Raw genomic sequence first — 16,227 nt, 5'->3', positions numbered from 1 at the left:
CACTTTATCAAAAGCATTATTTAATATTTTAACGCATCCACAATTTGCCGTATTACGGTCCCGACGCACTTCCATGTATTTAGTTTTCTCTGCATTTACTTCTAAACCCATGTCCCTGCAAGCGCTTAATAAGATCTCTGCATTTATTTCTACTGTTCTCCTATCATCCCCTATTAAATTTACATCATCAGCATATGCCATAACCTGGTGAATGCCGTTCAACTCTAGGCCCTGGTTGCTATCTTTGATTTTCCTTATGGCGTATTCCAGCACAAAGTTAAATAATAATGGCGACAACGCATCTCCTTGTTTCAGGCCATTTTCGACGTGGAAGCTCGGGGACAAAAATTTTCCTACCCGGACTTTACTTAAACATATCTTAATTAATCTAATTAGCTTTCTCGGTATTCCAAGTTCTGTAAGAACGTTGTATAATGTTTCTCTCCTAACCGAGTCATAAGCCTTTCTAAAATCAATAAATAGTTGATGTACCGGGGTATTGTATTCCCACTTCTTTTCGAGTATTTGGCGAATGGTAAATATTTGGTCGATAGTTGATCGATTTCGTCTAAATCCGCATTGATAATCTCCAATAATTTCATCTGCGTATGGGGTCAATCTTGCTAACAGAATATTTGAAAGGATTTTATAGGATGTTGACAGAAGAGAAATGCCTCGGTAATTATTACAGTCAGTTTTGTCGCCTTTCTTGTGAATTGGAACAATGATTGACTCTTTCCACTCTTGTGGCAATTCTTCCTTGTTCCAGATAAGGAGAATGAGTTTGTGTATCTTGTTCCACAATTTTTCGCCTCCAGCTAAAATTAACTCAGCCGGAATTTCATCTACACCCGGAGATTTGTGTTTCTTTAATTTCTTTATAGCGGCTTCCACTTCTATTTGATTGGGTTCTGGAATATACGGTTCTGCGGTGTGTATCTCCTTTTCTCCACGCACATTAGTTTTTGGCTGCGTGTTCAGCAAATCGTCAAAGAAATCTTTCCATCTATTTAAGAGGCTATCCGTATCAGTGAGAACTGTTCCGTCAGATTTCTTTAATATATAAGCACGAGGTTGATAGCCTTTCTTAAATTCGCTGATCCCCTTATACATGTCCCGAATATTTTTATTTTTACTATTATCTTCAAGTTCCTTAATTTTAGCTTTCAAAAAATCCCGTTTCTTTGTTCTAAAAGTTTTGGAAGTTTCCCGCCTGATATCTGCGAAATTTTGTGTAGTTATTTCATTCGGATTTTGTAGCCACCGTAATTTTGCCTGTTTTCTCTTCTCTGCTAGTTTAATGCATTCTTGGTCGAACCATGGTTTGTTCCTACGTATTTCCGCGTGTCCCAATTTTTCTATTGCTGAACTTTTAATGCTATCTCTAATTTCAATCCAAGTATCCTCAACACTAGTGCACTCCGAGTCTTCTAAGACCGAGAATCTATTCGAAACTTCAATCTGGTATTCCTCTCTTACCTGGCTCTCTTCTAATTTCTTTAAATTAAATCTCTCGGTTTTCGGACATTGAATATTACCTTTATTCAACGATAATCTCTCCCGTATTATCGCTACTACCAGGTAGTGATCAGTGTCACAATCAGCCCCTCTAAACGACCGGACGTCAATTATGCTAGATTGTCTTCTTCTATCTACTAAAACGTGATCAATTTGATTATGTGTTTTTCCGTCTGGTGATGTCCAAGTGTATTTATGAACGTCGCGATGTGGGAATTTTGTACTCTTCACGATTAGGTTTTTGGATGTTGCAAAGTTCACGAGTCTAACACCGTTGTCATTACTTTCCTTATGCAAACTTTCGTTCCCTATAATCGGTTTGAAAATATCCTCTCGTCCTACCTTCGCATTGAAATCCCCTAATAGGATTTTCATATGGTATCGCGGGAGTTGGTCAAATATCCGTTCCACTTCTTCGTAAAAACCGTCTTTTATATCGTCACCCTTATCTTCAGTTGGAGCATGTACATTTAAAACAATAATATCACACCACCGTCCCTTAAGAGTAATAAAAGAAAGTCTGTCAGTAACAAATTCAACCCGTTTAATTGCTGGTAATATTCGTTTGTGAACGAAAAACCCTGTTCCTAACTGGTGATTTTTATTTCCTTCCCCGTAAAAGAACGTAAAATTTCCGGAATTTTCAGATCCATTTCCTTCCCACCTAACTTCCTGAACTCCTACTAAGTCCATCCTGTATTTCTCTAACTCACTCGTTACAGATTTTAACGCGCCTGCCCTATAAAGACTTCTAATATTCCATGTTCCAAATCTCATGTCCATTTTCTTTTGCTGATGTCGTGCCAAGTTATCAGTCCTTGTCCGAGGCTTTTGTGAATGTTTCTGAACAAGTACCTTTTTTTACAGGATGAGGGTGTTAGCCTTACCCAAACCCCCAAGCTGGAGGACCACTCCTAGTCGTCTGTCCGCGACTGCTTATTCAGTATATTCGCAGCTAACCTCTATATCTAGAGGCCTTCTCCTCGATCCGCAACCTGAGGACGCGCCATGCCGTGGTGACAGGAACCCACGTTACACGGACACAAAGCAGGCTCTTAAGGAAATGGCTTGGTATAGCACGAAATACAAGTCAGTAATAGAGGTTTTGTTTCTCTGACAATGAACCTTCGAGTTCTTTAATCTACAGAATTAAATAAATGTAAAACGGTGCCTCATCTTGATAACTTACTGACAATATCTACAATATGTTGATGTTAACTTTAGGTATACTTTATTTTGTTATTTCCTACCTTACGGTAAATTCAAATGGATTGTTAAGTAGGCATTTGTTCTAAATGATTTTGTAAATTGTTTATATGTGAGAAAAAACTTACTGTTTAGCTTTACTTGTGTAAGTACCAAAGTACTATGCTCTTTTTGTTCTAAGTTTCAAAACTTTATTGCAAGATAGAGTAGAACTTAATCCTGAATGGATTTAAGGCATATTAGAATTCTTCTAACGACACAAAATAAATAAAAATAAAAAATAAAATAGAATAAAACTGAAACACCACAAATGGGAACTCTTAGCTTTTCGTAAGAGTCTTCAGTTAACATTTTTAAAGACTAAATATTGCTTGTTATTTTAGGTCATATGCAACAAGGCGGATCTCCAACACCATTTGATCGCAACATGGGAACGAAGATGGCTGCTAAGTCCGTGGAGTGGATTGTCAACCAATTGAAAATGCACACGAAAGAAGATGGAACAGTCTGTACTAACACTCCGGACACAGCGGTATTAATGGGAATTGTCAGAAGGCAGTATAGATTCTCACCACTTCTAGAACTGAAGAAGGAAACAGACTTTGAGTAAGTTATTTCGCCATCACGAGCTTCATGTATGGAAATCCGACCTTAGTATATCTTTCAAGAATGAAAAGCTTTATTCTAACTTATGTTACTGTACTAAAATATTTTAACCATGGTTACCAACAGATTTCCTTTTTTAATGTGAAGTAGGGTATGAAAGTTTAACACTTTCGTTCTTGGTCATATATAGCATTTGTAGCTTTCTGGCACTTTAGTGCATTTTTAAAAGATGTGATCATATAGTGAAAAAAGATAGGCATACATGATTTCCGGTGGGGACACTGTCGGAAAGGTGTAAAAAACCTTTCCAGGCCAGCCATCCTTGGTGAAGCTTTTCCTGTTTTTTCCTTATTCTCACCAAACAAATGCTGAGATGGTACCGGGAAGGTCCCAGACCGCTTTCTTTCGTCTCCACTTCCCAGTAGCGTGATCACCGAGGGACGTCATCCTTCATACATGACAAACTAAAATGACCATAGATGCTGAAACCGAGAAATATGATTCCTAATTTCGAAATACATGCTAAATAAATATTTAAACATTCTATTTTAAAGTAAATACCTTTATTGGTCTTATTGACTGGAATTGCTACAATATTACCGAACTAGACTAAGGCTTCGTCCATCTGTAATAATAAGTTACACTCAATATTGCTCGAGTTTAGAGTTGAAAGTGTTAATACATTTGAAAGTGTTAATCACTTCAGAAATATTACATATTAGCATTATGAGAAGCATATCGGCATTTACACTTTTCAATGCGTAAAATAAAAATAAAAGTACGGAGGAAACTAAAAAAAAAAAAAAAAATCCACACTTTTATTATAATCATCTTTAAATTCAGCACACTTCCTTCTCTCCTCACATATTATAAGGTTCTGTTTTTGTGGTAATGCTATAAGAGTTTAATCCTAATAAAGTCACGAAGGTATTTTTATCTCCTGTATCTATAAGATTTCTTTTTTAAGTTTGAAATAACGGCGAATTTCTTTTGATGCGCTGTCATCATACGAACGGCCAATTTTTCCAGCGTTAGTTTTCCACGGAAGCTTTGAGTTTTAAATTTAAAATAATGGACAATAAATCGAAGAGGCAGAGAGATTTTAACTCTATATGTATTGTTAATTAGTTGTTTTCGTAACAATGTAGTTGGAAACAGTGCTGACGATCATTGGGGGAGAGAAAGACTCAAAAAGTTTGGAGGGCACTCACTCAAAATTTTCCGGGGCTCATGAAATATATAGACATTTCTGTTGTGATGACCGATTTCAAGGTGGGTATACTACCCAAAAGAGCTCATATTTTCCATTATATTTGTGTCTGTTACCTGCATTTTTTGCTAACGCTCTTTCTTTCTTGTAGCCATAGGATTCCGAAACACCAATGGTGGTTGAGGCTTCGACCTTTGCTCAGGATCCTTGCAAAACATGACAGCGCTTACGAGGAAGAAGGAATGTATTTAACAGTGGAAGATGAAGGAGAGTCTGATTCTACTTTATAATTCTGTACTCGTAGTCGTTGATATTATTTTTTTGTAAATCGTAGTTGGCTCTAGAACTGAAATGAGTGCTAAACAAATATTTCGCCAATTGGACTTTTGTCAGACAATAGTTATGTATCGTCGGATATATTTTTAAACTGTGTTTGCATACACTCTGTACAAGATGGTGTGAAACCTAGTCTTAAGATACAAAAGAAATTCCACATAAATTGTAGCTTATTTATGACTTCAATATACGAGGATTGTGCTCTTGAAAAAGTCACTATTTGATTAAAAGTTCTTATGATTAAAAAAAAAAAAAAAAAAATACTCGCCTTACATACAAATACTTGTAAACTTGGAGTCAGCGGTTCCACAGTTGTGGGCATCCGGTGTCTACCTTACTGGATGAAGATGTTGAAATATGGGAGACTGTAATCTACTACGCAAGGTCCACTTTTCGGTTTCAAATCTAACCCGTATGTCACCCTTGATCTGCTTCTTGAAAGGAAAAAGAAAAAAAGGGGTCAAACAAATGGAATTATTGGGCCACTGTTCTGGGTTATAGGACGGATTCCAGCACCTCTGGAGGGCGCGGTGGCTCAGTGGTAGAGCGTTCACCTCCGGTGCTTGGGGTCCCTGGTTCGATCCCAGCTCGCGTCGTGTGGACTTTGTGGTGGACAAACACCGTGCTCGTGGGTTTTCTCGGGGTTCTCCCGTTTCCTGCCACTTTCTTCATTCCACCATTTTCCACTCACTTCTCATTATCACCGTCTCTTTTAGCCTAACTGGCATTACCGTGGGACGTTAAACTTAAAGATTTAATTTCATTTCATTTTTTCCAGCACCTCTGAACGAAATGGTGCAAAGAACGAGTGTTTACTAAGATTGTGTCAGGGACTAACTCTGTCCTCTGAGGAATGTTCGCATAATGCCCTCGGCAGTTACGAAACATATCTTACACTGTTTACTAGCATAGGAATTTTGCAGTCAAAACACCATAGAGCTTAGTAGACAACTGACGGTAAACTATTGGACGGTAACACAATAATCACTGGATTGTATCGCTGTTGCCGATGTGAATCAGTGTAAGTTGTCGCGTACATCTGAGTGCACTTTGCTGTCCCTATCTTGGCGGAAATATTTTAAGACCACGTATTTCTCTCATTTGAACAATCCTCGTATAAGAAATCGAAGAGAACACTGAATATTATAAAATCCAGTAACATGTAATTTGATGCCATAGTACGACTCAACAATAACAACAATTTTAAATATTTGGATATTATTTTGTTGATAGAGGTTATGCATTTGTTAAGTATTATTTTTTTGTTATTACCTTGTATACTAGTTACTGTTTGTGTATACAAAATGTACTGCCATTGTGAATAATAATCTTAACGATTAATTTTTATGTTAAGACTTTGTTTCTGTATTTAGCAGAAAAGAAAGAAAGAAAAAAAACTCAGGATTATGTGTTAACAAAATGTCAAATTACAATCCTTAATCTGGAGCGTAAAACAAGCGGAGCCTGTGTAGGTAATTGATTATTGGGTTAGAGTTGTAGTAAGAATTAGTGATTGGACATCTCATTAAATACTTGGTCACTAATAATGTAGTGAGATTCTGATATTATTTACATATGATAATATGAAGTGTTAAACTGAATATTTTTATTAGTTATTTTAAGAGATATTTCGTTTTACAGTATTGAAACAGTAATGAAGTCATAAATACGAATGTCAAAGATAAAATGATCAGTAAGTGTGAAATTTTGTTAAAGAATTAAGGAAATAAAATTATTTATTATCTATATGTAAAAAGCCATCACTTTAATCATGTTTTATTTTTATTTAGTTCGTAATATTTTATCTAGTACAGCTTTAGGTACTTAGAAACCATATTGAAATTTAGATTACTTTTAGACAAATGAGCTCAGTAAGATATTTTCCACTAGAATTTTTAAAATGCGTAAACCGTTTTAATAATATTCCATCTATTGTGCATTGTTGTAAGACTGTGAAGTTTATTAAAATGGTTTGAATTGAAATATCAAAACAAAAAATTGGTATTTCAAAGAAGATACTAACCAATAACAAGGTTCCCACGGAGCTGGAAAAATTGGAAAAGTCAGGAAATTCCGCTAATTGGTAAAAAATTCCATAAAAGTCATGAAAAGCTGAAAAAAAAAAAAAAAACTTGAAAAATCAGGGAATTTTAAGTACGAATTTTTACATTACAGAACCCATTTCTCTTTTTTCCTTACTCGGATATATTTCTTTCTTTTTATGCTAGGATATATTTACAAAATTAATGAGTTTGTTTTGCAGAACTTCTTTATCTACATATATATCTATATACTATAAATACATATACATGGATTTTAGATAAAGAACCTGCTGGTATGAAAAAATATATTATGTACAAATCTGGAAATTTGTAAATCATGTCGTGGGAAACCTCGAAAAGTCAGAAAGTTTTCGTGCTTGCCAAATAACTGGGAACTCTCAATAATAGCAGTAGCAATAAATACGACACAACCAATTATTTTTATCGCAATGGCTGACTTCATAAACCATAGACAAAACCATAAATTGTAGCTCCTAAAGGACTCTGTCTGGCCAGAAAACGCTTATTTTCCTTAGTGATCCATAGGCAGCGCAATTATTCCCAGGTTTGTTTTATGTTACTTTTGTCTCCCAATACTGTATCAAAACAGGAACGGTATTCGGGACTACGCGGACCGTAAACAAGTGTGTTAACCATTTATTGACGGAAAACTTGAATCCTATTCAACGCGTTTTTAAACTAAATCTTTAATCTAACATCCGACGCTTATGTCCTTTAAACTAAAGGAAACAGATGACTGATGGAAGTGAATGATTACGAAAGAATTGGTGGAATGAGAACGTGAAAGGAAACAGGACAACTCGAGAAAAGCCACGGATTCAATATTGTCCACTACAGGTTCACATGCCTGTGGGATGAAACCAGCAAACCCTCACACCAGATGCATGCTCTATCACTGAGCCACCTGTACCACCCACTCTCCTAAAGCGTCTATAATTAGGAATTGTTTAAAATTATTTTCGTTTACAATAGTCAACAAAAGAAAGAGGGATCCGTATCTAGTGGTTAGAGCGTTGAACTCATGTCCGCGTAGTCCCGGGTTCAATTCCCGACCATTGCATCCCAATTTTCGGCGTCCATCCATCGCCGTGATCCAAATTGAAGGGCGGATTACGTGAATAAAAGATGTGACTACTATTAGGTCCAGAAATCTGATTGGTCTACTGTGTTCGTCGTTAGGCTGGACGTAATTCCGTCGGTCACTAACATATGATATTGGAGCGGCCTCGGGTCCACGAAGGACTGTCACGTGAGTGGTTGTATTATTTATAAACAAAAGTAAATGCTTCATACTCATTTCAATGATTATGAGTATGAAGCATTTTCTTTAGTTTGTTGTTGTTACTATTAACACCGCTCGGTATTATATTGTTATTTTGTTTGTTTGCTCACAAAAATGTGTTTTTGGTATTTAGTATTCAGATGAAAATAAGCACAACCGTAAAATAGGCATTCTCAAGAAATAAAACTATCAATGTTAATTTTAATCATGAATTAAACATTATATACAGCTAAGCATAAAAAGATGAATTGATTTTAATCTAAATTTCAGTTATCCACTTGCTTATTTATTTAATAAGCAAGACATCGTAAGTCTTTACGACATCGTTAGTCACTTACGTTAGATTAGATTTACAACACTACAAAATCAATAAAAGAAACAAAGAATAATCATAGCTAAAAGAATATTACTGTTGTTTATCTGTTACATTGATAGTTTCATAATAATAATAATATAACACACCTCTTTTCGCAACAGCCTTTAGGAGGCCAGGGCCTACCAGCTGGCTTGTGGCATTCATGCTTTTTGGATGGTGTGTATTCAGCAGATGGCCTTCCTTGCTGTTAATGCTGGCTTTTCATACCGGAGTTCGCTACTTCTTTCTTTCAAGTAGCTTCCCAACTGTCCTCACGATACCACAATGCCATCACCATCTGGTGAGTAGAACGATCACTCATTTTTCCTCTAGCCAGACCCAACACTGCTTGACTTCGCTGATCTCACGAGAATCAGTATTCTAAGCGGCTAAAGCGTTGGCCATTAATAGACTCCCTTATGTCCAAATGATCAAAAGTTTTCCTTTTTGGGTTTCAATCCCTAGTTCAGTTTCTGATAAGAGGTCATATGTTCGAATATCACGTTAAACTGTAAATTTACATCTTATTTAGCCTCGGTGTTGACATGAAAAATTAAATCGGTAATAATAAAAGATAGTAATGTAATCTTTAAAGGCCAGTCATCAAAAGAAATCCAGAGTTCTGCATGACGTATTGCATTTTCAAAACGTGTCTACAAGTGAAAGGTATATATTACAAGTCCGACAAAAAGGTTTGCGAATGCATGACGCAATGTTATTTATCTCATTACTGATATCGCTGCGGTTGTCTTCAAAGTACTTCCCTTGGGGAAACTATGGACAAATGCCTATGCTTAGTCCATTCTACAAATCTATTGTAAAAGCTGTTTTGTGGAATGGCCTTTAGAGCTACTGTCGTCTGTCGTATTCCTCGTGATGACTTTGACGACACCAATCTTTCAATACTTCCTTTATCTATCAGAAGATAAGCGTATCTCTAAGGCTAGATCACATGAATCTATGGGAGGTTTGTGTGACTATTGTTTGCACATCACTTGTTCGTTACTTGAATTTAAACTCCGACATTCTTGAGGCATTATACCAAACACAAATACTCATACACAATAGACGCCACTCAGAAATAACTGTCACAGATCAACAGTAACGTTCTTATGAAACATTGATATGGCAATGTCATCCAATTTAAAAAATATTAAAAGACATGCATGACTTAATAAGAACACAAATTCGTCTACTACTTTGTAGAGACAACGTGAAATCTGTATTATATATAAAGAAATGGTTGTATTGATGAAATGTGAGACACCAAAAACAATTAAGAGAAACTAGCAACTAAGAAAAGCGAACTATTACTTTCTACTATTTTCTGTTTTAGGATCATTATAATTCTTAATCATTTTGTCATAAGTATATACCGTTTTAATATTCAAAACCAAAATATTCTGGTATTGCAGTCAATAAGTGAATATAATGAGAATAGCCGTAATTTTACTATATATTTATAAAATAAATATATTTTATAATTTAATACATGCAACAAGTATCTTCATTCATTAATTCTAGTGATACTGCTTTTGCTGAGATATTGATTAAAGATTTTTTTATACTATTTGATAATACTCATTCTGTTGTTTTGCATAAAATATTGTAATACTATATCGCTGCAAGCTGACCATTTTTATATCTAAGAACTCAGTAATTGGAGCTAGTACAGAATATCGTTTTTGTACATGTTGGCAATACCTATATTGTATAATGAAGATTTGATTGTCATAAAAAATTCCTAACTTTTTTTTTTTTTTTTTTTTTTTTTTTTTTTTTTTTTTTTTTTTTTTTTTTTTTACTTGTAGATTTCAAAACTGAATTTGAATTCATCAAGGAAGGGAAGCGTTCAAATTCCCAAGTTCGTATTATTTTACATTTTTTGTATACATATTTTAATGGTAAATGTTTATTTTTTTTTTTCATATCTTGTTCAGGGAGGTTAAAACTTGGGCCCCGCTTTACATACATACATGCTTTTGACATTGTTATTTTCCCAGTTGCGATTCATATTCAACATTACTTCTTTATTCATGCATTGAAATTACTCACAAACCTCTAAACTCATACATTCGTTTTTGTACAAGCTCCATACAATAGAAAATCAGAATCACACAGCTCTAAACTTACAATAAATGAATTATTGTTTCTAATTATTTCATTCACTTAGGTTTTTTTTTTTTTTTTTTCGTAAGTAGTTTGCAGCAAATAAATTAACTGATACATAGAAAACAATTCTTTGTAATCTTCCTTCGATAAAATTGCTTCATTTGTTTCGAGATTATGGATAAAAGAAACATATATGGAATGGACATTTTCTTTCGTTTTGGATTGTTCATTTGTTTTTTGTATATATCAGTATGCAACACAAAATGTAAGATGTTCAAATTACGTATCCAGCTATAAGCAGTATTTCTAAGGAATAACTAGGAAACGTTTCTGTAAGGCTGATCTTCGTTTGAACATTGTTAATACTTGAGGTAGAACTTATGTGTATTGGCCATTATCAGTTCCAAAAATTTTCAATATACAAAATAGTGACAACTTATCCTCCTGTTGCGAAAGAGAACTAACCTGGTTAATGCACCTCAAATACTTCTATGAAGTTCAATGTTGAAATAATATCAGCAGTCTGTCTACTGCTTTTATCGTTCACTCTAAAAAACGGAGATACTTCTACTCTGCTCCTGGAATGCACATTATGTTCATTTTAGTGCATTCCTCTCAAAGTATGAACCAGAGTCATTGCATTAACTACTTTGTGGTATTCATTTTATATAGTTTGAATATATATATATATATATATATATATATATATATATATATACTAAAAATACATTTACAAAAATGTGGTTATATAACAATATCTTCACCATTAAAAATTCGATATTTTGTGTTTATGTAAAAACTAGCTGAAATGCCGTTCTTCGCACGGGGTGTATGAAAAAATTGGACCCATTTCCCCGTCCCTTAGGATACGTATGGAGCAAAATTTTAACTTAGACAGCATTGGGTGTGTCATTATTCGTTTCAGCGATCCCGAGGACTATGGAATGGACACTAATATCAGTCATTTTTTATTATTTTTGCATGTCATCCCTCTCATCATGATTATTTTTACATGTGACCCGCACCCTCACCCTTTCTTGATCCTAGCCGAAAATGTACTAGAAACCTAAGATAAGCCATGATCCACTCATATAACCAAAAATCGGAGGAGGAGTTAATCGTTGAACATTTTATATTCATAATTATTTATATAAGTGGGACACCTATGATCACAATGATCCTTCATGCAGCCTCTAGGCCTGACCGGAAAACTGAGTTAACTATTCAGTTTAACTATATTAAGTCTATATTTCTGAATGAAACTATTTATAACATCATCCTAGATTTTATCGGTGTTCCAAAATTCTTAATGTTGTATGTTTAGTCCTAATTCACGATTTATAAGTATTTCCTTTCGATATGTAATGACGTTTTTCGGATAATTTTAATTTCGTTTACGTAATGGAGATTGTTTTTGATAGGCCAGTAGCTAATGGATCTTGCTCCTTTTGCATCTCGATGTTCTTTTATCCTTGTAACGTAAAAAACTTCAATTCAAATTCACGTGTTTCAAAATAACTGAACCAAGAAATGAATGGGAGAGCACCATAGAAAATATTATGAAATAGAATACAGGGATGTCGACACTTTACAAGTGAGAAATATATGTAGGAGTAAGATATATCTATGTGTAGGAACATAAAAGAATAGCAAATACTTACTATTTGGTAGTGCCAAAAAACGATGTGTACCAGAGAGAAGGAATGTTCTTTATTCGATTTGTTTTTGGATTCAGATTTTGGAAAACAAGGTAAGAATTGGAAACACGATAATTTGGAATATATAAGGATAAGAGTGAATAAATACATTGTTGGATAATAAGGAAAGAAATTCAATTTTTGTATTATTGCACGATGATGTGAGGAAATTTTTACGATAAATATTGGTACGATTATGCATTAAATGTGATATCGATACAGCAATAATGGTGCTATGGTACTTTTAGTAATGATACTCAGTAATACTTAAATATCTTCTTTTGTACTGATTACAATAATATCCATGTTCTGCCATTATAGTGTAACATAATGCAATTTTTTATAAATATCATTTTCAGAAAATGTTATTATTTTAATTCGTAGTACTTTGTCAGTTGTATTGCACTAACAATTTTTAAATTGTAATTTTTCTGATAATTTCTAAAAACAAAGATAATTTGTAAAAGAATAACAAATACATAATTTTAACTGCAGATGAAGGAAATTAATGTAAATGATGGATAATTCTGTAACGACTTGTACCGTCTTTTTTTGTAAGAACATTTTTCGACTGCTTTCTACCTTATCTGCTGTCCTTTCTGTAGTCTTCAAAAACGGAAGTTGATAATTTAGATAAGAAAATCTATGTAGAAAAAGGAAAAAGGACTATTTTTAAAAAAATACGGCATTTTTGAAATTGTATTCTGACATCAGTCAGTGAGAGAATAATTTTCGTTCAGCAATAGATAGTGATTTCTGTTAACAAAAGAAGGTTGCAATTTTAAAAATGTCAGAATACTTCGTCTATGATAATTCTAGACTGCGTAGGAGAAACAGTATAAGTCTGAAATTGGCCAAAAAGAGATAAGTCAAAATTGGAGATCTATGTGTCATGCTCCACCCCCGGTTAACTTGGTATAAGTCAATTCTAAACGTGAGTTGAATAATCGCGTCTTGGTACTGTTAGTATAGGTGATTGATATTTATGCTTGGTAAAAGAAAAAATCGCCTTGTGAAAACCTGTTTTTTTGACATACTGTTTCTCCCGTGCAGTCTAGAATTCTCGTTCCTTTTTCTATATCTCTTGTCTTCTGTCCAGACTACTAAGCAAGATAGCAGAAAGAATGTCGAAAAGTTTATAGTTCTGCAAATAATTGGATGAGAGTCGTTATGAGAAGTACATATTGTTAAAACAGCATGAAGTGGTCTTGGACATACTCTTAAGCAAGTGGCCAGCTTTTAGTTTCTTTTAAAACATTTTAAATACTTAATTTTTTTTTAAAAAAATGAAAGTACTCTTTTCATATATTCATTATGATTACTATGGGAAAGCAACTAAAAGCTCAAAATCTTACTTGATCCATTCGTGATTAAATGGTTGGCATTCCCATTCATGGTGCTGTAAGATCTGGAGTCAATTCTCGCTAGTAGCTTGTAACATCTGAATCCTCATATGGAAGTGTAGTTTCACATCTTATATAGTCTCGATGCTCAAAAGAGAGATATTCTACTCTCAACATACGAACAAAAATATCTTCAGAATTGGTAAATTTATTTATATTAATAATAATAAAAAAAGAGAGAAATCATTGCAAAATTGGCAATAGTTATTCTGTAAAACTGTTAAGTTGATTACTGTTTACCCATTCGGCTGAGACCTCTAGTTGGCAGAGTGCCAAGAAGAGTCTATCTTAATGAAAAGGAATGGACTGTAAAAGAAAAAGAAAAGAAAGGAAGGCGTTGGTTATTCGGGTCGGCGGTAAAGGTATTGTTTGCAGTGTTACCAACCCGGCGCAGTAAATCTATACCTGATAAGATTTCATAAATAATAATATGAAAATGAAATCAAAGTGGGCCTACAGCACTGAAAGCACGATAACCCATTGTTATTGTCCGTAGGGCATGACTGGGGATCTACGGTGCAATATGAACAAAAAAAAAAAAAAAAAAAAAAAAGGAATCCAAAATTTGGAGGAGGGGATAAACACAATACTTTGCCTTCACTGGTTGACGGTATTGGCTCCATCATAATAAAATAACAAAACGACGCGCGTACACACACACGTTTACGCAAGCATAACCACGAAACAGGTAAGAAAAAGAACTAGAAAAATACGGTAAACTGCACACGCACAAACGTATGTGTACTGTAGAGAAAGACAATAACTGAAGTTCTCCCGCGGGTTGTTGGCGCGATCAACCGAATGTCGAAGCCCCTAAAACACAATGCTAGGCTGTATATAAAATGCGCGCGCTCTGTTCACTGCGTGACATCATTATCTGACGAGAATGTATTGCTGACCTGGGACCAATTTACGTAGGCTGGCAACTTTGTTTAAACTTCCAACCTTCTTTCTCTCGCTCCCAGAGGAGAAAACGAAACACGTCCGTACATACACATACCCATTTTTCGTAATGGACTCTTCTACTTCTGTCATGTGCAGAAGTGTCGAGGGACCTAATGTCCGAGGGTAAACAGTACTGTCTTAACCGATTAGACCATTTTACATGTGGAATCTTGGAGATACAGACATCATTTTATTATTACTCTGTAACTATGCCATTTTATATAAATTAGGCGGTAGCCAGTTTAAGTAGGTTCTATTATATACTAAAACATATATGAAGGAGTTACTTCCCTGCAGCAATATGGAAGGTGTATGTGTAGCCATAGTAACCAACATGGACTGATTCCACTTCGCCTTATGCAGAGTCGTTTTGACGTATGATTAGCATCATACTAAAGGACTGACTATTGCAGGAAATATATGTTAATCATGCGTCATTACGACCCTGCATAAGGCCGACTATATTTGGTAATGATTTAGACTATCCAATCGTGACTCTCATGTTTACGTCTTTTGTGTGTCAAGTTTTAGCCCTAGATTTTGTTTATCAAAATATTTACCAACCAAAATGGAAATTTTGGTTATTTGCTTACGTTGCAATAAGTATTAAATAAGATAATGTTTGTATACTAATTACCTGTTACTGGCATTACATTAAAAAATCTAGTTTTTTTTCTCTCTCTCTTTTGTCGTGTTTAATTTGCCAGTCTTATCAGGAACGTACGTTTGACCAATTTAGGCAGATTTTCACTCATTTACACATATCGTGCCATACAACAATTCATACTATTATTTGTCATTATTTGATCGTGGGTGATTGATGAAATGGTCAATAATTCTGACGAAAAGTATTTCGTTTATTGGAAACAAAACGTAATAATTGTGTATTGATGAGTGTAGTTAAGAAATAATAGTGTGTACACAAATATAAAAATGGTTTGAGTATTAGTAATGAGTAAATATATATTGCCAGTGTATATATATATTACACCAGCACTAAATTAAAATAAGTCTTTGTATAGTTTTGTGTAAGCTAAAGAAATAAATGTATTTTGCTTTTATGTTTGTTTATTCGATTGTTCAATGTTCCGAATGATTTTAATCCATAATACAAAGTAGCCCAAAAGTAAGTATACACCCATGCATTGATCAAGTATAACGTTGTAGTTTAGGGCTTTCTTTGCTTCTGCTGTTCCGAGCTTAAGGTATATGTAAAAAGACATTAAGAACAAATAATAAAGGAACTAGTTCTACCTGTTTGATAACAATAAGAAACGAAGTACAGTGAGCTGATCAGTACGAGACTGTATACCTACTTTTGGGCCACTCTGTATACTTTGCTATGCACATGATATACAAGTTTTTTTTTTTTTTTTTTTTTTACATCCCGTAAGCGTCGGTGGACCATTGATGGACGACTGGCAACATCTCACCAAACCTTGGCGGCCCCGCAGCGACGATCTGCGGTGGCTCCGCTTCCGGTTTGAAAATTAT

General features: G+C 34.5%; 1 protein-coding gene across 4 annotated transcripts in view; it reads left to right on the top strand.

Annotated features, from left to right (window-relative positions):
• Pfk (ATP-dependent 6-phosphofructokinase) overlaps positions 1-15,121 on the top strand; it is a 118,990-nt gene extending 103,869 nt beyond the window's left edge. For 3 of the 4 annotated variants that reach the window (XM_081755698.1, XM_081755697.1, XM_081755699.1), the window contains exons 16-17: positions 3,108-3,330; positions 4,692-15,121. In XM_081755698.1, coding sequence (XP_081611824.1) covers positions 3,108-3,330; positions 4,692-4,830 — 362 coding nt within the window. In that variant the 3' untranslated portion in view covers positions 4,831-15,121. Of the gene's footprint in view, positions 1-3,107; positions 3,335-4,691 lie in introns of those variants that run through there. The other variant, XM_081755700.1, reaches the window with a different exon arrangement.
• The last annotated feature ends 1,106 nt before the right edge of the window (positions 15,122-16,227 follow it).

The sequence above is a fragment of the Thermobia domestica genome, chromosome 4, assembly GCF_964235325.1.
Source record: "Thermobia domestica chromosome 4, izTheDome1.hap1.1, whole genome shotgun sequence".
Classification (NCBI taxonomy): Eukaryota; Metazoa; Arthropoda; class Insecta; order Zygentoma; family Lepismatidae; genus Thermobia; species Thermobia domestica.
Note: the sequence above shows the minus strand (reverse complement) of the source record. Positions and strands in the feature narration are given on the sequence as shown.